General features: G+C 34.3%; 4 protein-coding genes across 4 annotated transcripts; 2 read left to right on the top strand and 2 right to left on the bottom strand.

Annotated features, from left to right (window-relative positions):
• Window positions 1-2,053: 2,053 nt before the first annotated feature.
• LOC115956141 lies at window positions 2,054-2,701 on the bottom strand. The gene has a single exon (XM_031074604.1). It carries the CDS (start codon window positions 2,699-2,701, stop codon window positions 2,054-2,056), a length of 648 nt encoding a protein of 215 aa, XP_030930464.1.
• A 1,884-nt stretch (window positions 2,702-4,585) lies between these two features.
• On the bottom strand, window positions 4,586-8,208 carry LOC115958484. Its single transcript, XM_031076896.1, has 3 exons — window positions 7,867-8,208; window positions 5,395-5,495; window positions 4,586-5,291 (listed from the first exon to the last, which is right to left on the bottom strand). Exons 1-3 carry the CDS (start codon window positions 7,919-7,921, stop codon window positions 5,010-5,012), a joined length of 438 nt encoding a protein of 145 aa, XP_030932756.1. The 5' UTR covers window positions 7,922-8,208; the 3' UTR covers window positions 4,586-5,009.
• A 5,025-nt stretch (window positions 8,209-13,233) lies between these two features.
• Window positions 13,234-15,019, top strand: LOC115957854. Its single transcript, XM_031076193.1, has 2 exons — window positions 13,234-13,793; window positions 13,947-15,019. The coding sequence occupies exon 2, from the start codon at window positions 14,037-14,039 to the stop codon at window positions 14,772-14,774; it is 738 nt and encodes a 245-aa protein (XP_030932053.1). The 5' UTR covers window positions 13,234-13,793; window positions 13,947-14,036; the 3' UTR covers window positions 14,775-15,019.
• A 4,230-nt stretch (window positions 15,020-19,249) lies between these two features.
• Window positions 19,250-20,624, top strand: LOC115954536 (non-functional pseudokinase ZED1-like). The gene has a single exon (XM_031072407.1). It carries the CDS (start codon window positions 19,330-19,332, stop codon window positions 20,362-20,364), a length of 1,035 nt encoding a protein of 344 aa, XP_030928267.1. The 5' UTR covers window positions 19,250-19,329; the 3' UTR covers window positions 20,365-20,624.
• Window positions 20,625-22,198: the final 1,574 nt, after the last annotated feature.

Below are 22,198 nucleotides of genomic sequence, written 5' to 3' on the forward strand. Positions count from 1 at the left end.
TTCTTCTTCTTGATTTCTTGAAATGCTTTACCAGCAACATTTGACCATTGGAATTTGCCTTGCTTCATACAATTAGTGATTGGTGCCATCATTGTACTAAATCCACGTATGAAGCAGCGATAGAAAGTTGCAAGCCCATGAAAACTGCGAACCTCATTAATGTTCTTAGGTTCGGGCCAATCCATTATGGCCTTGACCTTTTGTGGGTCAGCAGAAACTCCTTTAGATGAAACCACAAAACCTAAGAAAATGACACTATCAATGAAGAAAGAGCATTTCTTTAGGTTGGCATACAAGTTTTCTCTCCTCAAAGTGGAACAAACTTGTTTAAGATGGTCCAAATGTTGCTCTTTTGAGTTACTATAAATGAGGATGTCATCAAAGTACAATACCACAAATTTGCCCATGAAAAGCCTTAGTACTCGTGTCATCATTCTCATAAAAGTACTAGGAGCATTTGATAACCCAAAAGGCATCACAACCACTCATATAGAACATCCTTTGTCTTAAAAGCAGTCTTCCATTCATCACCTGGGCGAATCCTAATCTGGTGGTATCCACTTTTCAAATCAATCTTCGAAAAGATTATGGCTCCTGACATCATATCAAACATATCATCTAACCTAGGGATAGGAAAACGATACTTCACAGTAATCTTATTGATTGCGTGACTATCCACGCACATTCTCCAAGATCCATCTTTCTTTGGGGTCAAGAGTGTAGGGATTGCACATGGGCTTAAGCTTTCACGCACAAGTCCTCTGTGCAAAAGCTCATCCACTTGTCTAACCATCTCATCATGTTGAGGAGGGCTCATTCTATAGTGGGGCAAATTTGGGAGTGCTGCTCCCGGGACAAGACCTATGGCGTGTTGAATATCATGCATAGGAGGCAATTGATTTGGAAGCTCCTTAGGGAAAACATCTTGGAACTCTTGAAGCACTGACCATACTTCTTTTCTTGGTTCTTCAAAGTTATCTAGTGCAATTTCCTTAACAACCAGAGCAAAGATGATGGAGTCTTGATTGACAGCTCTTTCAAGTTCTTTTGGACTAATGAGGTTCATACTTTGCTTTTTGGGCTCTTCTCTAGCCTTACTTGCACTAACAAACTTAGTTTTGACTGGGTTAAGCTTAATCCTTTGTCCATTGTGCATGAAGGAACAAGAGTTCGAGCGACCATAAAGAGTGACATCTAAATCATAGACCCATGGTCGTCCCAAAAATGTGTCCTACATCCATTGGAATCACATCACATGAAATCTGAGCCTTGTATGAAAGGATATGAATAGGAACAAGACACGTATCCTTGATGGTGATAGATGAATCTTCTACCCAACAAACCTTATAGGGCTTAGGATGGGCAACTAACTTCAAATCTAGAAGGGAGACAAGTTTAGAAGAAACTGCATTAATGCAACTTCCACTGTCAATGATAACCTTGCAATTTGTGGTTCCACACTTGACAAAGGTTTGGAAGATAGTATTTCTTTTCCAATCATCACTTTCTTCGGACTGTGCTAGAGCACACCTAACAACACTCATTATAGGAGTATCAAGACTACCTTCATTGAGGTTATCAAAAGATGGTAGGGCTCTAATGAAGCTAATTGGGTGGAATCATCCTCTCCTATTTCTACAATTTCTTCAGTGTTAGGCTCATAGACTACTTCTTCTACCTCTTCCTCTCCATCCAATTCTTCAATCAACAAAGTCTTATTAGGACATTGGGTAGCCATATGACCAAAGCCTTGACACTTAAAGCACTGGATTCTAGAATTTAGCCTAAATGTCTCTTTAACCACACTCTTCCCTTTGTCTTCTGGGCATAAGGGCCTATTGTTGGGATTGGGTCTAGTTTGAGGACCTAGTTGGTATTTACCCTGAGGATTTTCTTCTAAGTGTAAGGGTCTGTTGTTGAGATAAGGCCTATTTTAGGTACCTTGGAGGTATCTACCTTGGGGACCATCAAAATTGTTGCGAGGCAACATGCGATTGTCAAATCTCCTTCCACCTTGGGGCCTAAGGATCAGCTTTAAATCTTGCACTAAGGTCTAAGCATCATCAAGAGTTGAGATTTGTCGAGCCACCAATTCTCTTTGAAGATCATAATTGAGACCTTTCCTAAATCTACTCAAGGTAATTGGCTCATCCTCAGTTGCATTGCTACGTATCCTGTACTTTTCAAATTGTTCTACGTACTCAGTAGCAGACCTATTGTCTTGTCTCAAATCATGCCATTGATCCAACAAGTTGCCTTGATGAGAGACTAGGAAGTACTTTTCATTGAGCTTGGCCTTCATTTCTTCCCAAAGAGTTATGGGTGATTGGCGGGTCTTACGGAGGTGGTTGACAACACTATCCCAATGGAGTTTTGCTCTTCCTACAAGTTTCATTTTGGCAAACCTAACCTTTTTATCCTCAAACAAGTCATACCACTCAAAAAAATGCTCCATCTCTCGCACCCAATCATTGTAGACCTGAGGGTTCCTAACACCATTGAAGGTAGGAGCCTCTACTTTGATATGCTTAGCAGAGTTGTCTTCATTGTCTCTATGGTCTTGCCTGGGGTAAGGGCCATGCCTATTATTATTTCTGCCATTATGTGCATTTTCCTCGTCATACCTAGCCTTTAAGTGGCCTAGACGGGCAGTAAGCTCAGCAATGACTTGTCTTAATTCATCTTGGGGAGGAGGATCCATGTTTAGGCGGGATTGTGGACTAGACTGGGATTTAAAACTAGACTCTGATTTGGAATTAGATTGTTCTTCAGAACTAGTTACTAGACGACTACTACGCAAATGCATGCAAAGAGATCAACAAACTAATTCCAGCAAGTGAATAGTAAGAATAATACTCAAGTTAAATTATATGTGAAGAGAAGTCATGAATTCCATAGGTTGTTGCATTCAAGCAGTACTAGCTTCAACACGAATTAAATTAAAAAGGACCTAATTATGATAATGTGATTAGGCTAGTTCAATCACTAATACTGAGAAGTAATTACTTTAAAGGATTTTTTTTTTTTTGGTGGAATTTTTTTTTTTTTTGGCTAAAATAAAATGTTGAAAGAAAATAAACCAACAGCTAAAATAATAAATTCATGTGAAAATTTAAGCAAAACAAAGGACAAAGGCAGTAGCATGTTAAGGTAAAGTTGAGGCACATAGTAAACATATTGATATTAAATCTGAAAGTGCATTTCAATCCATTAAGTTTGGAAAGTCCACACCTTGGTTGGGCTGACTTAACAATCTGGGCCTCACTGGACAGTGGGTCACACTACTAATCAATAGGGAAATTGGGCCTCACGTGTAGTGTAGTGGAAGTGGAAATTTAGCTTGTTGGTCTTCACTGGGACTTTCTTGAAGCTTCTGCTTGACCTGACTTGAATGTTTTTTTTTTTTTTTTTTTTTTTTTTTTTTTTTTAAATTTTATTTTTAAATATAACAATACAATAAAGAAAGAACTAGAATATAAAGCTAAAGTCCTTATCTGCCAAGTTCAAACAAAACTAAACACCGAAACTAGAGAAAATAGAAACAACGGAAAACTAAAAGAGACAGCGGAGCAAACACGAAACATCTTTGGAGTTGACGGCGAAGAGGTGGCTGGGCTCGTTGGTGATGACTGTCAGCGGCACTCGAAGGTGGAGATTGGAACTGGTGAGTCAGATCTCAGAACCCGTGAAGCGGCATGGTGGGAGCGAAGGTGACGGCGTGTCGACGGCGGGTTGTGTGATGGCGTCATTCTGTTGATGGGATCAGCGACTTGGTGGTGGCTTTCAACTTTCTTGTTCTCAATCTAGCGGTTTGAAGTTGTGGATCTAATTTATTTATTTATTTATTTTTTTTTCTGGTGGTGGTCCTAAAGTCGGGCACGAATGGGGGTCACAGGCTTGGAGGGAGTAGTGGGTTTCTCTGTTGGTTTTGGGATGAAGAATTCTTGTGGCCAAAGCGGGTATATGGTACAGATTGGTTCAGGTTCTGGTTTGCAGATCTCATGAGGCAGGGACTTGGGTTGCTTTGGTTTGCAAATCTCGTGGGGGTAAGTATTTGAGTAATGGCATGTCTGGAGGTTGATTTGTTTGTTGATGGTGAGTGTGGGTGTGGGATGTCAGTCATGATTTTGGTTGTTGAAAGGGAAGATTGGGTTTGGCTCTGACATCAAGTTAATGCAGGACAACCTAGGCTTCCCACCTAGATTAGTCCTATCGTAAAACCTTAGGCTTCCCACCTAAGGTGTTTGGAATCACCACCAAACAAATCAATGCAAATAATTTCAATAATGATAATAGTAGTCTATAAAATACAAAAGGAACCATCTGGAGCTTTATATACAGCTTCCAGGAATCATAATGACAAAGATAAACTCTTCTAAACAAATCCTAAACAATCTCAAATACTATTACGATAATCCTAACAATCTCAAATACTAATATAATACTCAAGATAAACCCAAATAAAAATAATATAAATGATAAAGATAACCTCCACAGATGTGCCATCATGTGGTGTCTGCACCACAAGGTCAGCATAAGCTTTAGGTGAAAGTTTTGATAATTTGATAGTTAGAGGCAAGAGGGTGCCAGTCAATTAAGCTTTTACTCAAGATTTAATTCAAAGTATAGTTGGCTTCAGCTTTGCTAACTGACTACATTTGGACATTACCACACATGGGCCACCTCATTCAAGGTTTTCAAGCCATAATCCTGGGGTTTTAAAGAACAAGCAAAATTCCGCTTGAGGTTATTATCATCATTTTTTTTTTCAAGATCCAACAGTGATCCAAACTCAAAGTGGAAGGAGCCCAAAATAAGAGAAGGGCCGAACACCAACTGCAGCAAATACAACCCAAACATCGGAAATGCTACTGAAAGAATCTTTCGCAGCAAAAGCAAATCTCAAAGGCCTAGTTGAAAATTTATTGTCAAAATACATAAACTTCTATAAATTCAGTCTCCAAAGATAACCCTGTGTACCAAGTTTAAAAAGCTCTCAAATATTCCACTCACTGGGGATTCCACTTCTCAAACTGAGACTCATGACAATGTGGGTCCAGCCAATCCCTGGTAGAGCCCTTTGTCATGTTGCCGGTGGCTTTGCCACCACCCACAAGTTCTCTGAGACTCTCTAACTTATTCTCCCGACCTGTCCCAGTGGTCCTCTCATCTGCTTCCTTCAATTTTTGCTTGAACCGCTGCTTACGACCAGCAGAATTTGGCTCTTGCTGCTTTGACTGCGAAGGAGGTGCTCCGTGTGGACCTAGGTAGATATTCTCTTCTTTTTTGGCCTGCAAAAGTGAACAAAACACAGATTTTAAAATACAGACTTAAATACATAATCTATAGACAATATTTTTTTCTTTTCTTTGGTAATGAATAGTGTAGGATGACCTTTGGAGAAGGAGGTTTTGAGGCTTCTACTTCTGAAACATCAGTTTTACTCCGATCTAAGTCTCCTATTTCCAAGCTTGGAATCACGAATCCATCAGTGTCTGATGCATATAAAGGCCATAGATTAATGTCAGCACAATAAGAGACACCTTAAAAAATTTAGAGATGTTAAAGCTGATGACACCCACACAAACCCATTTTTTAAAAAAATTGATTAGTCACAAAAAAAGGTCACTGAAAAGTGAAAGAACATATTCATCATGATCACAATTACCATCACATCTACTCACTATTACACTAACATATAAGGTTAAACTACCAAATCAATCTGTGAATACAAACTACAAGGGATATTATAACAAGATGAAAACACCCTCTCTCTCCAATATGATAATTACTAATGACGTAACAAGTAATGACACTACTAAAGACATTGTTCCTTGAGACAGTGATAGATGTTACACCTTCCACTCTTGCAGACCACAAACGGTCCACCTAATTAGTTACATGTCAATTCATCAGGTATGGCCTGTGAGAAGGCTGCATATTACTCCCATCTAAATGAACAATACTTACGCCAAAGAAAGAAACTTAATATTTACTATACTTCAATTGGTAAACAGGATAAATGAGATTTTAACAATTAAAAAAATATCAAACTCAACTACAAATTAGAGCAATTCAAAGATTACAAAGACTCCAAATTTATCAAGTGCCACATGAAAGGCATTATGTTCTATGCTGAATCCTCTACTCATAACATTCTCTACTGAATAATTACTCATATTCTTACCATGTCTTCTAAAAGATGGAAAGACAGAGACTGCATAGCCATATCAACAAAAAAGAAAAAGAAAAAAGAAAATGGGAAACAACATATACATATATAGTAAATAATGAATAATTCATTTAATTGCTTAGGAAAAAGTGAAAGCGAAAAAGCATAGGAACGGATGATACAAATTGTCCTTGTGAAAAGATTAGCCCGTCAATGATTAATCACATAATAATCATCATGTGTGACCCCAAGACACAACAAACAAATTCAGAAACATACGTTAGAGTTATGAACATTAGGTAGTTATGAACTTCAAAGGACCAAGCTCATACACATGGAGTTCCAATCATCCTAATGTACGATGTATGTGCAAACAAAGCTTAAAGATCACTAAGTCTAATTTATGGTCAATCTACTAAACCCACTAAATGAACTACAGGACATGAGTTAGTAAAAATATGTGGAAATGGCCCATTGAAACAATAATAAACTCTTCCAGGGACATAACAGCCTCCACTTTGACAGGAAACTCAAGCATAATTGCATTGCAAAAAACCATATATTAACAGATGATCTGACATTTATGTGTAATATAGTGCCAACTATAGCTCAGTGCATGCATGTAAGCAAGAAACATGGCATTTATGATGTTTCCCTCACACTAAAAACTTAATCCTCAGCTAACTATATTCGCCCATGTTCATTAGAATGGAAACTCATTTAACAGTATTATATTTATTCCCATCAAATAAACATAATAACATCAGGAATGAAAGATATCAAATCAGTAGGCCACATATTCTCAATTTCTTTTTCGTGACAATGAATAAACAACTTTTTAGGCATATACTCATTCCCTTCATAAATTTTAGGTAATATATAACTTCTGATTTCAGGTCCCTATTTCTTTCCCAGGTTCAATGATTTAGCTATATCAATAGATAAGAAATTATTTATTGGCCAAGTAAAAGACATTTTTGACACATTAGAGATGGTCATCTTTCTAATACAACAATTTAATCTCTTCAACTCTAATGTCTAAAGAAAACCCCTTAAAGTATTTCAACTTATCTACAATTCTTGTCAGAACAAAACTTTTCTGCAATTTGAAATGTGCAGACAGCTCCTGAGACAAAGTCAAATACTAAATACATTTTTTTTAAAAAAAAACCTCTAATGCCCACACATACCCAATTTAACACTGATGGGTTAAAAAGAAAAACTTTAACACAATGCAGTCCAAAACTGAGAAATCACACAATACAAACATGCCCAATTCCAAATATTCATGCAACACCAAACTCATAACTCCACCAATAAAAATCAATAAGACCCACAAATCCAAATCCAAATCACAAGCCCTGCGCATCAACAACTATACACTAACACATCCAATTGCAACGCCATCACCAAAAACCATGCATAGTGAAACTAACTGTTGCATGCAGTTTTGGTTGTGGCGTGTTAGTGTAATAAAAAAAAAAGCATAGTGAAACCAACAATTTTCAAATGAAATACTACACTCATAACACAATAGCATAATTGAATAATTACGTCAAGACATGTAGACATAAATCCAGAAAACCCAAAATACAAAAGCTTTCCTCTTCTTTCCCACATTTTCTCAGCAACCAAATAATGGGTTAGTGACAAAATCTTTTTAAAAAAAATTGAAAAAAAAAAAAAAGTGATACCCCACTCATCTTCTTCTTCAACTGGAGGAGTGGTTGGCACTGTAGACGGATCCATGAGACGCTGATGATCATGGATTTCAACGGTGCCTCAGGGCGCTAAAGCCCAGAGAGAGAATCACAATCTCACGCCCAATAAGAAACCAAAAAACCTCAGAGCGAGCTTCTGAGCCGTCCGATTCACTACACAACGCAAAGTTCAGAGCTTTATAGTGAAAAACCCCAAAGAATCAATCACTCCCAACCCCAAATTTGGAAGCTTTGTACTAATTCGATTTTAAACCCTAACCCTAGATTGCTCCTACTAGTCCCAATTTGGATTTTAATTTCTTATCACCGAATATGCCCCTATAGTTTTGGTTTACGTTGTTGGAAGGGACTGAGGGTGATTTCGTCATTTCATGGATTGCTGGAATTTAGTTGACTTGGTTTTTTTATGCTTGATTAGTGGTGGTGATTTGGGGTTTAGGAGAGAATATGGAGCACCTGGCATTGATACATCTGCATGGATATTAATTTAATACAGCAAGGGAAGTGTTATCGGATATTTTAAGTACATTAGTTTAAAAAAAATTTTTAAAAACTTTTTATGGAAAAAGAAAAAAAATGTGATTTTTATATTTTTAATAAAAGTGATATTAAATTTTTCTAAAATGATTTATTAATTATTACTTTAAGGATTTCGATTAACATAACTCGTAAAGTAAATCAGCAACACAAGATGTTTAGTTTTTTTTTTTTTTTTTTTCAAAAATTGTTTAGGTAATTTATTGTGATTGATGTATAGTAAAAAAAATTCTCAATAAAATAACCTATGAGAATGATGTTGCATCAATCAAAACTAACAAGTTGTGCAAAATATTGTGTTCATAACATTCTTTTTTTAATTATATAATATTGTTTTCTAAATTAAAAAAAAATGTTTTTCTTTATCATAATTTAGATTTTGTTTTTTATTTTTATAATTTGATAGTTAGAGTGGGAGAATTTGAATCTTGAATGTCCCTATTAAAAACATCCGAAGATGCCAACTAGTTAACTAATAAAGCTCTTAACAAGTAAATTTTAGATTTAAGTACGAGTAGACATGTTAAGTGTAGTTTATGGTCTATATGATAAGGTTAATTTATTTTTTTCTTTTCTATTTTTTTAAATACTCATAAAAAAAGAGATTTATTAAATGATGAATTTCATAAATATCTTTATTTTAAATTTATAATAAAAAAATTTAAATGATTTTATTTGCTAATAGATTTGGGCAAAATAACTAGATTAATTATTTTTAACACAGTAAGAAACTAAATTGACAAAAATTAAACCTTAAGAACTATTTTGACAATTGAAGTACAAGTCAATGTACTAAATTGAATTTTAGCCAAATTTCTATAATTTTTTTTTTTTATAAAGTTGATGATGTGCCTTTGTTGTGATTGGTGCATAATATAATTAATTTCAATTGTGGAATCATGTAAAAGTGGTGAACCAATCAAAACTTGTATCCTTAACAAGTTACAAAAAAAATCTTGTAAATTTTTTTAACTCTTGACATTATTCTTTATCAAAATTCTAAATTTTACTAAGAGTAGACATATTAAACACGGTATATTGTCTATGCGATACAATTCAAGGTTTTTTTTTTTATCAAAATGAATGGTCATTTGAATTAGATTTTAATTTTTTTTTTCAATTTTTAACTTATTTGTTTAAGTATAACCTTTTAAATTCTCATTATTTTTAGTTACAACTATCACTTTCATCAGATCAACAAAAAACTAATCTCAATGCATACTAAAATCAAATTTTAAAATAATATTTATGTTGATTTTATATTTCAATATTTAATTACCTTAGTTTTTTTTTTTTAGTAAATAGTAATACTTATTAGAATACACACGAAAATACTAATAATAGTGTTTTAAACAAAGTTTATAATACATTACATAATCAGAGTGCAACTACAAAAAGTTTAGATTAGGGTTATAAATAGCGGACACTAGATACACACAACTAATATGGGATAAATATCCTCATTTAATTATCTTAGTTGAATTATCTATTTGGATACTTCATTTTCCCTTGATGCGTACACACTATTATTTATTAAATTAAAGTTTATATTTTATCTTTTTAACTGTGGTATTGAGTACTCATTTACTTATCAAAAAAAAAGAAAGAGAAAAAGAAAGAGTACTCATTTTAATTGGACTTGATTTTCCTCGACAAAAAGAAAAAGAAAAAGAAGGGACTTGACTACCCAACATTTGTTATCGGCAAAATAATTGGTAGAACATAAACAAATGTTTTTTATTTACAACCAATTGTTGAGGTACAAGACTTAAGACTTTTAACAATCTAAACTCGCCTCAAATCTATGTCATGACGTTTAAACCCAATTTAGTACAGTTTTAAATTTTTAATGGGTAAACTCTAAACAAGTAAACATCCTAAATTCCCAACCCTTAGAACATAATGCAGAAATACAGACGATCAGTCCCAAGTGACAAAGTCAGAGGACATAGAATTGCCAAACCCTAAATCGTTAGGAGCTGTTTTAGTATAAGATATTTAAGAAGTAAGCATTAATTAATGTTACTCAAATTATAATAGAGTAGATTAAGAAGATGAAGTTGATAATGAAACCAGATTCTCAAAAAAAAAAAAAAAGTTGATAATGAAACCTTAGTGGAGGTCAATCTCTAAGTGGGACCTAGTGATTCTCACTACTTTAATTCCTTCGGTGGAAAATAAGGATTGTGAGTTTCGAGTAAATTAATTGTGTGGCCACCGACACATTAAAGATTCAATTGTTTTTTAAAGATATCTTAACCTGACTCGAACAGGAACCAAGCTAATCTTATATATAGTGAGTGTTTGGATATCATTTATTTTACAGAAATTAAAAAATTATTATTGAAAATACTATAAATAAAGGTAAAAGTTAGTTGAAATAGTACAGTGGGGCCCATGAATAGTGTCAAAAAGTGCACTGAAACCCTTGAATAGTAACAAAATAATCTAAATAGTGAAATAATTTTAATTTTTAATCCTAATCCAAAACGCACACATAGTATAAAAAGATTAAAAGAAAAAGAAGAAGAAGCTAATCTTATATATAAAAAAGTGTGTTAGATTTCTAGTATTATTCCTTGTTACGCATGGTAATAATTAAAGTCATTATCTTGTCCCTATTCTATAATCATAAACTTGAGAATGCAGCATGAGTCAAGCAAATTGTTCTGAGTGGTAAAAATTCATCTAATGGATCATTACTGCTGTTTTTTGCTTGAAATGACAAGAGTAAAACTATAAGGAAAAATACTACTATTACATTATGAATGACATATTAAAATGTCCACAAATGCTGCTGCCTCATCTAACTTTATATTGTCCTTAGTGACGTGAGGCGTTTTAGTTAACATCATGAACAATTTTATTTTTTTTTGGTAATTCAATAGTATTTTACACTATCCCCCAAATTAGGACAATATTTTATAGATTAAATTACAAATTACCTCCTCTAATTATGAAATATTTTTAATTCAGTTTTTTAAGTTTATTTTATTTTCATTTTAGTTCTTTAATTAATTTTTTTTTTTAATTTAATTATTCTATCTAGTTCTATTTGCCGTTAGTTTTAGTGATTTTTACTTTAAAATATGTCGTTTTAGTGGATGTAATAGCTAGGGCGGATTGGATGAAAAGACTATATTGAAAATGAATACAAGTTACGTAACCAAAAAGAAAAAAAGGAAAAAAGAAAGAAAAGAAAGAAAGAAAGAAAGAATAGAAATTAAAGGACTAGAATAAAAAATATGAAACTTAAAAAATTGAATCTAAAAACCTAAAACCACTCAAAGTCAAGGGTTCTAATTTGTAATTTAGCCTATTTTATAATATCAAAGACATATTCTTCTCAGTTTCTCATAAATGAAGAGGAATCTTATTTATTTATTTATTTTTTATTTTTTGAGAAACGAAGAGGAATCTTAATTGGAACATAAATATTAGAGTGCATACCTTTTTAATTTATCTTTAAACTAGGGTAATGTCACCTTCCACTAGCTTTTGTCATTGAGTTAAGAGAGTCACAGTTAAAATGCACCCAAGTCTCCACAAAAAAAAGCACCCATGTTGTTAGTGATGCCTTGTTACCTGGACATGGATTAACAAGACTTTGACAGCATATATTTTGAATTTTTTTTTATTTTATTTTTTAATAATCATAATTGCTTTTCTTGCACGGGAAAATGATTAGGCTGAGGAAATGTTTCAACAAAATAAAGTGGAAAAATCTAATAGGGACACTTCTTTTTTGCTGTCAATTTTTCTTTTTGCTATGCGTTTTTGCCCATCTACTTTTTTTTTTTTTTTACCTTTTCCTTTCGTCTTTTTCCATAATTTTGCCTACTCACTTCAAACAATTCAAACTTCTAAAGAATTTTTTCAATTTCAAATGCGATCCTTAACATAACATAAGCTTATGAGTGCTTTGTTATGGTCACATTTTGGAAAGCACCTTTTTTTTTAATAAAAAAAATATATTTTTATGAAGATTTTTTTAGAAGCAAATTTGACATTTTATGTGATGACATTTATAGTGGAACCTTTTTGCTGTCAAAATTTGTTTCTCCTATGCATTTCTCCCATCTACTTTCCCTTTTTCTTTTGTCACTTTCCAAAATATTTTGGACCTTAGATGGAAACTTGACATGCAATATTTATTTTATGCATTCAATGTATGGATTCTTCCCCTTTCAGGGTGTGTGAATTTCATAGTTGTGCAGAACTCGGTCATTTTAAAAGGAAAGATGCATATATCAAGTGCATGAAATATATACATTATCCTTAACATGACATAGAATTGCTTTGTTTATTATGTTTTGGTCACATTTTGAGAGAACCTGTTCTTTTCTTTTTTCCTGTTTTGTTCTGTGAAGCCAATTTAGCAATATTTTGGGATGAAATTTAGTGGAATATTTGTATCACACTAACTAGATGACACCTCGTAAATAGATTATCGAATGCATGAAATTTTCAAATTAATGCAGCGGATACTTTGCACCTGCCCCTTTTATCAGCTCTGTTTGCTTGTGAGAACAAAGGAGTAGTGGAACCTGACCAAACTAGCCGAAAGGTCTCTTCAAGGAAATGGGCTTCCACTAAAAACTTGGAGGATAAGTAGAAATAGAAATGTACCTCCAATTGATGGCTTTTAATGCAGACAGTAGAAAATGGGTCATAATCAGTGAGCACAGTTCTCTTTTATAATTGGATTTCTGAGTTCTGACAAAACTGCAGGGTGCTATTATTTCGAGTCAAGCACTAATTTTTCATTTCTACAGATATTTGGCCGGCTTTAGAATAGTGTTGTGAAACCCCAAAAAAATAAAAAAATAAAAACTGATTAATTGATGTTTGTTTACTGGGAAAATTTGTTGTACACAAAAGGTAATCTTTAAGGAAAATTGACTTTGAAGTGACCCTTTTGAGTATATTGACTTTTTTTGTTTGGTTGTGAAAAAGATTAAAGTGACTAGTAAGGATTTTCCTTTTTATATTATTTTATTTATTTACCTTGAAGTACTGTATATGGATATCTCGTTTCTGCTAATGGGTTTTGTTTTGAAGGGTCTCATCGTGCCATGTGGGGAGCACAGATGTGTTGTACATGATTTGGTAATTCCTAGGCTTTGAGGTTGTAAAATGATAATGGAAAACAAGGGTTTTGCTTCTTTCAAGAGAATCAGTTGCAGATAAGACCAGACTGTTTGGTGTAAGAGAAAACAAAAAAAATACCATATTTGCTAGGTCTTTAAAGTAAAGGCTGTGCAAGGGAGGGAAACTAAAGGGGCTAGTAATTTCAGTGCCAAAGTCTTACTAGAGCTCATTACCATAGGGTTACTTGCATTTTTCCTTGGAAGCTCAGTCAGGTAAATGCAGCTGGTCTTGTTCTATATTCATGTCATCTTTCTACTTGGGATTGATTGTTCAACTCACTCCCATTTCTGTTGCTCATTTCTTGATATATGAGCAACAATATTAGTTTATAAGAAAAATTAAAGTTTGTTACTTTTTTGCTCCAGAAAATCTTTTAGCTCTGGAAAGTCTCTTTTGCTACCCCTAAAAGTTTCTACTTGGTTAGGTCCTTCTCTTTCATCTTCTTTGATGAGTATATGAAAATGGAAAAACCAGCTGAGAATCAAATCTGTTCCTTAATGTGGTTTTCCAGAACCTCATTGCTATGTGTTGCAGTCCTTGTTCCAGTCTTTGCTTACTTTCTCAGTTTTGGGTTCTATCCCTCCCTTGTTACCATTCCAATTTTGGTTCTATCAACTTTGTTTGTTGTCACATTCAGAAAGAAAAATGTGATTTTGGATGAGAATCCAGTCCAAGATGAGGGTCACATCTGTGACCAGAAACACCTACTTGGAAAGGAAGTTGGTCAGACTCAGACACCACAGCCACTTCTAGAAACAGCAATCCAACCTGAGGTTACCCAACAAAATGAAGTTGGTGTGATGCATGAGTACAAAGTTGAGTCACCCCCAGATACTCTTTTTCCTTCAGACAGTGAAAGCAGCAATGATTCCTTAATTGGTGAAAATTTTGAGGTCAATTTGATGTGTTCCAACCATATGGATCAAGATCTAGCAATCTCAGATGGTTCAGTTTCTGATGAAGATGATGATAGCCTCATTGAAATCTCCCTCCCAGGCAGCAAGTCTGGTGGCCTAGATGAAGAGCCAAAGCAAAAGGCACAATCAAATTTGCCAGATCTCTTGCCAGAGTCTATTTTTCAGCAGCAAGGCTTAATGGAACTCCTAGCAGAGATTAATGAGATGAATGAGGAAGAAAATTTGATAGAGATTGACCTTTCAATGGGCTCCATCAATCAAGTGTTCCAAGGTTAGAGATTGAAGAATGAGTTGTCATTATCAAGACTCATGAGGTCAACATGTTCTAAATTTTGATCTCCATGAATGATGCTTAGATTAATGGATAGGGTTGCTCTTCTTTTTTTAATTTTTATTTATTTATTTAATGCAGAACCTTATGAAAATATTGCGTTTTCATTAACTTGGCTTTCTCTGAAGGCTTCAATTCTGATTAGTAAAGCATGCCTACCACAGCCTTTTTGTAACCCCTTTAAAGTTTATATATCAAAATTCCACTTCATTATGTATTTGTTGTATATGTAGAGTTTTTGGAAGTAGCTTTTTGACAAAAAGCTTATTTACTAGAAGTAGATTAAAGTATAATTATACATAAACATGTGAAGCTTAAAAATAAGATTTTTATTTATTTATTTATTTATTTTTTATTTTTTATTTTTAGGAAACATTAAAAATAAGAAGTTGTATATAAATAAATAAGCTAAAATGTTAGAAGAAAACTCTGTTTTCAAACGGACACTAGACATAAACAAAGCAAAATAATCTTGTCTGTGGAGACTTTTGCTAGGCAAGGAGCCCCACTTGCATTTGCTTTTGAATGGTATCAATTTCTTTTGTTCTTTCATTTTCACTTTTTTCATATCCTTTCCCATTATGTGCATAGGCACCAAGGACCCAGGCTATGATCTTGGATGCAGTTGCTTATCATTAAGAATGTAATGTCGTGAGCCACATAGTGGAAGAAATTAACCATGGGTGTTTGAGACAAATGAGGTTGGTATGTTTGTCATGTTACCCAGCAAGTGACACTTTGGAAACAGAATTGGTCCTTGAATCATTTGAAAGAAGCTTGAGACTGTGTAACATTTATAATCTACTTTCACTAGTCACAAACATTTTCATTATCTATGTTCTTGTTAGATGAAAGTGGTCTAATCCTGATCTTCTAGTAGGAATTACCCTGATGAAATAAATAGTGTAATTGATTCAATCACATATAAGGTTAGCAACAACCTTCCCTTTTCTTTTTTGAGCTGTTCCAAAGCTGCTATATGAGTGAACCAATTACACTATTTACATAATGGCAACTCCAACTAAATATATACCTAGTTCTTTCCTTAACTCTTCATTGAACATGTTGTATTTTATCATACTCACGGTTATCACACCATTAGGAGCTGAATTGTAATATACACAACTAAGTTTTTCCAACTATCTAGCAATAAGCTCAACAAAAGTAATGCTTTTACCGCATCATCTACACAAGTTTAATAATAGACTACTCATGTAACACCTCTTTGAAATCACTTAAGTGCTCGGCAACCCTTTGCCTATTCATATACTCCATATTCAGAGTCCTTACCATTAAGGCTTTATTTTTCGTTCTTGCTCTCATAAAGACTACTTTTTTTTTTTCATCCAAAGATTATATAGGTATCAACTTCTTTGGCCACATGGTGGAAAACACATTCCTCACCGGTTTTAGTTGATGCTTTCACTTTCATTCCATTCAACTTAATAGGCTCAAACAATTCTTTATAAATTTGTTTTATAAAAAAAAAAATCTCTCTTCTAGCCTTTTCGAAACTGTAAATTTATCATTGTACTAGAATATTTCTCCGTATAATTTACACAAAAATATTCACACCAAACTGTAAATTGATTCCTTTTTTCTCAACAATATCACTTGTTGAGAAAAAAAGGAATCAATTAATATAAACAAAAGGCCACAAAATATTTCATCATCCCTCTTTGTGCAAGCAAATTGAATGGACACTCCAAATAAATTAGCCAAGCATAATAAAAAAATATAAACAAAACAAAATAAAAACCAATAAAATTCCACAATTAGGACATCAATTTTTTGTGCGGAAAAACCTTCTACAACAAGGGAAAACCATTTTAATCCATTAAAAACTTCCACAATCAAATAATGAGTTTACATCAATCATCTCTATGATAAACCCTAGATGCTAACAAAATATCAAGAATTAACCATTCTTAGATTACAGCAAATATTCATTCAAACTAATGCGGATTCTAACAATAACAAAAAGCTGAAATGACCTTTTAATTTGACCTGAAAGGATTTTGTATATTTTGTATTTTTTTTTTCTTCTCATTTTCCTTCTCTATCACACTCGGGTTCGGGTACATATTATTTCTCTCACAATTCTTTTAGTTTTCCTTTGTCTCACTAAAAAAGTAGTTTTTTTATTTATTTTTTTTATAGAAGAAAAATAAGAAACGGTTAGTAATGTTAACTTTGAGACATACACACGTACGTATCCACAACACTATTTTTTTTTAATGAGATAATGACTCTCATATACAATAATTATTTTATGAGTTTGATATATGAAAAAAAGTTAATGAATGTTCTACTTCTGGCATTGATCTAAGAAATATTTTTAGAAAATTTTTTATAAAAAAGAAAAGAAAAAAGTAATTGATTTTTTTTTTTTTTATAATTTTTTATATTTCCAATAAAAGTGGTATAAAAAATTTCCTAAAATAATCCATTAACAAATGCCCTAAAAAGTGACTATTAATATTTGAAATGTGAGCATTTGCATTAGCTCTTGCAAAAACTCATGTCTATTTTAGAGTACGTTTGGATTGAGCTGATTTCCATCGCGTCTGCGCCTGCGTTTTGCCCTCTTTTTTTTCACGCGTTTTTTAGACTTGCGGCTACTGTTCATGCACTGTTCAATGAACAGTAGCTGCAAAGTTTGACTTTTCTAACTTTAATCAACCAATCAATGCACATCGTGTACTGTTCATGGAGCCACAAATTTCACTTTTCAGCAACTTTTTCATTAAAAATGGGTCTCACGGTACTATTCACATGTTTAAAAATTATTTTGCTATAGTGTTTTTCAGTTTTCAGTTTTCAGTTTTCAGCTGTATCCAAACGGACCCTTAGTATAAAAACTTACTTCTTTTTATGTTTTAGATACTCACATTTTTAAACACTCCATGTCAAATTATCCATTTTACACTATATTTCATTAACAGATTGTAAAAGTGTCTATTGATATTTGAAATGTGAGCATTCATATCAGCTCGTGCAAAAATTCATGTCTATTTTAGTATAAAAACCTACTTCTTTTTATGTTTTAGATACTCACTTTTTTAAACACTCCATGTCAAATTATCTATCTTACACTATATTTTGTTAAAATATTAATTTTTTTAATTATTTTTCTTTCTTTATATACAATCGCCACCATTCACCCTCCTCAAAATATGTAAAACAATAACAAATAATTAAATGCCAATATAAATTTATATAGTTACATGTATTTTTACATAATTTTGTATAGTCTAATGTTGTTAAATTTTGGGCTTATAATCGGAGAAAATGTGATATTTTCCTATTATATGTGAGTGCTCTACAGGAGTCGACCTTTCATGCCATTTGGGGATGTGACACGCTGCGGCATATTTGGGCACCTGTATTTAGCTGGATCAGTTCTGACTTTCCAAGAATTCGTGATGTCTGTGAGTTAATTCAGCTCGTGGGGCAGCAACCAAGAAGTTTGGAAGTATTTGCTACTGTGGCTTGGTTTATATGGCACCGTAGGAACAAGATTAGATTAAAGGAAGAGTGTTTGCCTACTGTGAAGGTATTCGACGCAGCCAGCAACTATCTTTCTGAGTATCAGAGGAAATTTCCGATGATCAAGCCGAAAACCATACCTGGAAGAACCATATGGAGACCTCCGATGGGGGAGATGTACAAGACAAACTTTGATGGGGCTGTCTTTGCTGAGTCTAGAAAGGCAGGAATTGGAGTTGTGATTCGGAATTCAAATGGCGAGGTGGTAGCAGCGTTGTCTGAAAAAATTCCCTACCCGGATTCTGTGGAGGTCTTGGAGGCCTTGGCTGCAAGAAGGGCAGCTCTATTTGCAGTGGAGGTGGGTATATTTCAATCTGTGTTTGAAGGTGACTCGGAGATGGTGTGCAACGCATTGAAAGCAGCTGATGGTGACCACCCGTCTATTGGTCAGTTTGTTAAAGACTTTTTGTCTATTGTAAGTTCGCTTAGAACTTTCTCTTTTTCTCATACAAGGCGGCAGGGCAACAATGTAGCTCATGCCTTAGCTAAGAGAGCAAGAGGGTCATTACCTTTGTTAGTCTGGATGGAGCATGTTCTTCCGGATGTTTTTGAGTTTGTTGTTTCTGATTTTGTTTCAGTTTAATATAATTGTCTCGTATTGATTCTCAAAAAAAAAAAAAAAAAATGTGAGTGCTCTAATTCACGACATGGAGATTGGAGAGTCGGACATGCATGGATGACAAAGTCTTGATATTGGAATGAATCTTGGTCAAAGCGTTGGCCCCATATGACTTTGAATTAGTCAAGTATATAGTATACCACACGATACGCGTAAATTCAATGCATTTGTCATCGGTGGGGCTCTCCATGGACTAAACAAGAGTGCAGTCTACGATCAATACAGTAATATCTAGGAAGTCTGTTGAGAAAAGCTCCACTTGGTTTGGACGAAACCTTCTTGCACTCTATCCCAATCCTCAAAAACTGGCCATTGAACCTCCCTCAATAGTTATGCGGAGTTGGTTGAGAAATAATTTCTTTACAAGGATTAAGGAAAGAGAAGAAAGAGAAAGATTAGCGTTTTTTAAGAATGGAAGCAAGCTATTGGAGAAGCTGATTGTCTCTTGCAATGGCAAGCCTATTCCCATCCGTAGCTTCTCCGCTCAACAGCTCTGCCTAGCTACCAACAACTACAATAATCATTGTGGAATACGTTGGTGCAAGGGCTCTCTTGAAGGAAGAGTTGTTTTCGTTAGGCAATTTCCTAACTCGAAAATTTTGACCGATTGTGTCATCAATGATTTAGCAATCTCTGCAAAGATGTGTGCTCACAGTAATGTATTAAAGCCTATAGGGTGTTGTCTCAACACTCCATGTCCCATTTTAGTGTATGAATTTGCTGCCAATGGTATCCTTTCAGATCGAATTTATGCCTCTCGTGTCACTCAACGATACCATGATCAGTCCATGGCGTGGGCAAGCAGGTTAAAGATTGGAAGGCAGATTGCTCATGCAATTTCCTATCTCCATACTGGCTTCTCTAGACCTGTCATTCACATGGGTATACATATGGATAGTATCTTATTAGATGAACATGATGTTCCCAAATTGTCCAACTTTTTGGCTTCTAGATTAATCCCTGAGGGTGAAACTGATGTGGAAACTAATGGCAATGTTTGGTATTCGAGGTTCAAAACCCCTGAGATTAAAGCAACAGGTAAGGCAACAGAAAAAACTGATGTATATTACTTCGGTAATCTTCTTCTAGAACTTTTAACCGGAGAGGATTCGTATAATATAACCCAATTGACAATTGACAAGAAATCTAGTTTAATAGCCTACATGCATACCCGTGCCGAAGGTTATTGCATAAACAAGATCGTGGATCCTACAATCTTGGTAGCAGAAGGAGGTGCTAGTTTAGAGCTGCAATTACAAGCTGTGTTGCAGCTTGCCTTAACATGTACAGAGGAAGACCCACTGAAAAGGCCAACGATGGTAGATGTCACCAAAGCACTCAGGCGGATTGAGAGGTTAGTTCCATGATAAGTTATTTTCTCACTTGATTGATCCCAAGTTCCTTTCCAACTATCAAATATTTGACGTGTCGTATTTACCAAAAGGATTTGGTCTTGTATGATAGCTCTGTTATGCTTGGAAAATAATGTAGGCTGTTGTTGTGAGGTCTTGTAACGGACTAACGGGGCATAAGATATTTGAAGGTGAGAAGTTTCAAGGTCTTGTTATCAACGATATGTAAATTAGTTGAGAATAAATTGGGTCCGGAGCTGGTGTAAAACGATATGTAAATTAGTTGACAATAAATTGGGTTTGGAGCTGGCGTAAAACCAGTGTTTTACGCCAGCCAATGAGACCACGTCTTTATTTCAATAAAATCAGTATTTCTTTTGCAAATTAAAAAAAAAAAAAAAAAAAAAAAATCCAATGATGTAAATATCAAGTCTGCCAATGTCTCTTTGCTTTTTGAAGTACTTTCCTTCTTGTTTATTCAATTCTTCTTTTAAAACCAGCGCCGTGAGCATGGTTTCACGATTCCAAGGCAAAAAAAAATTATACCATTTCTAAGACTCAAGAGCGAACTGAGTTTGTAACAGATCATAAGGTGCCCACACTGCATCCAAAGGGCAAGGCCGGTTAGCATCGAGTCGAGCCCATGCATGGACGGAGGGAGACTTGGGCTAGGGGGCAATGGCCCCCATAATTTAAAAAAAAAAAAAAATAATAATAATAATATATACATAGTCACCAATTTTAAAAATTTACACTTTGCCCCCTTAATATTATCATTGATTCTTTTAGGAGTACTACTCTAGTCACAAAATTTTCTATAACATTTTTACACATTGTTGTAGTAGTAAACTTTTATTGATTTGCATTTGAGCTCATCACTTACATCGCATTTTTACTTACTAATAACCACGCAATACATTAATAATTTGTAAAAAAAAGTTTGTAATTCTAAAATTTTCCTCATTTTAAAGGCTAGATCTAAAATCTAAAGCAAAATAAACAGGCTCAAAAAAAATTATTCAATAACAAAAATTACCAATAGTAAAACTAATTTTATCTAAAACAAACAACTTGACCCTTTAAAAAAATTTAAACAAAATAATTTTGTCCATACCTGGATGCACACATAAAAAACTCATTAGCTGTTAAGCAACTAACCCGGAAGCTAGAGCCATCACACGCAACAAACAGTAAAACTACCCCCAACTTCAAGTTCTGGCTCCATCCTGAGCCCATGGCTTGCCTTTCCCAATCTAATGCAAGAGACCCACTGGACCAGGATGCAAATCTCTACACAACCCATGAAAGTTGTCCCCACCAAGACCATGTTGGTTCCACCTATGGTCCATTGGGGCTATGTTTCCAGCAAAAACCAACAAAAATGGTGGTGAAGAACCTAGCTTGTAGATCCGCATTTGCTTCTAGAGCTCCATCCATTCCGCTATCTTTGTTGTGTTGTCACTGCTTCTCCACCGCTCAAGATACCAAAATATAGAAAAACCCATAACAAATCAAGTTATTAACATCCCAAAAAAAATCCAAACCATCAATAATTCAAAATCCAAACTGGGAAAAATGGCAAATCATGAAAAACAAACCTTGGAATCGTGAAACCATGCTCACAGCAACTCTGACATGTTTACAAGCTCCAGCAACGAATTCGGTGACTTGGTGACAATGTGCGTTGGTGTGTGGTGGGGTGGAGGTTTGGGCAAGAGGAAGCAGAGTTGTAAAGGAGATTTTTCAATTTGGTTTGATTAGCGTTTGTGATTTGGGATTTAGGGTGAGTTTGGTCTAGCTTTTTACAATTGGGCTTTTTGAAAAAGTAGGGTTTTCAAAAAGTGCGGTA

This window comes from Quercus lobata, chromosome 8 (genome assembly GCF_001633185.2).
Source record: "Quercus lobata isolate SW786 chromosome 8, ValleyOak3.0 Primary Assembly, whole genome shotgun sequence".
In the NCBI taxonomy this organism is placed as follows: domain Eukaryota; kingdom Viridiplantae; phylum Streptophyta; class Magnoliopsida; order Fagales; family Fagaceae; genus Quercus; species Quercus lobata.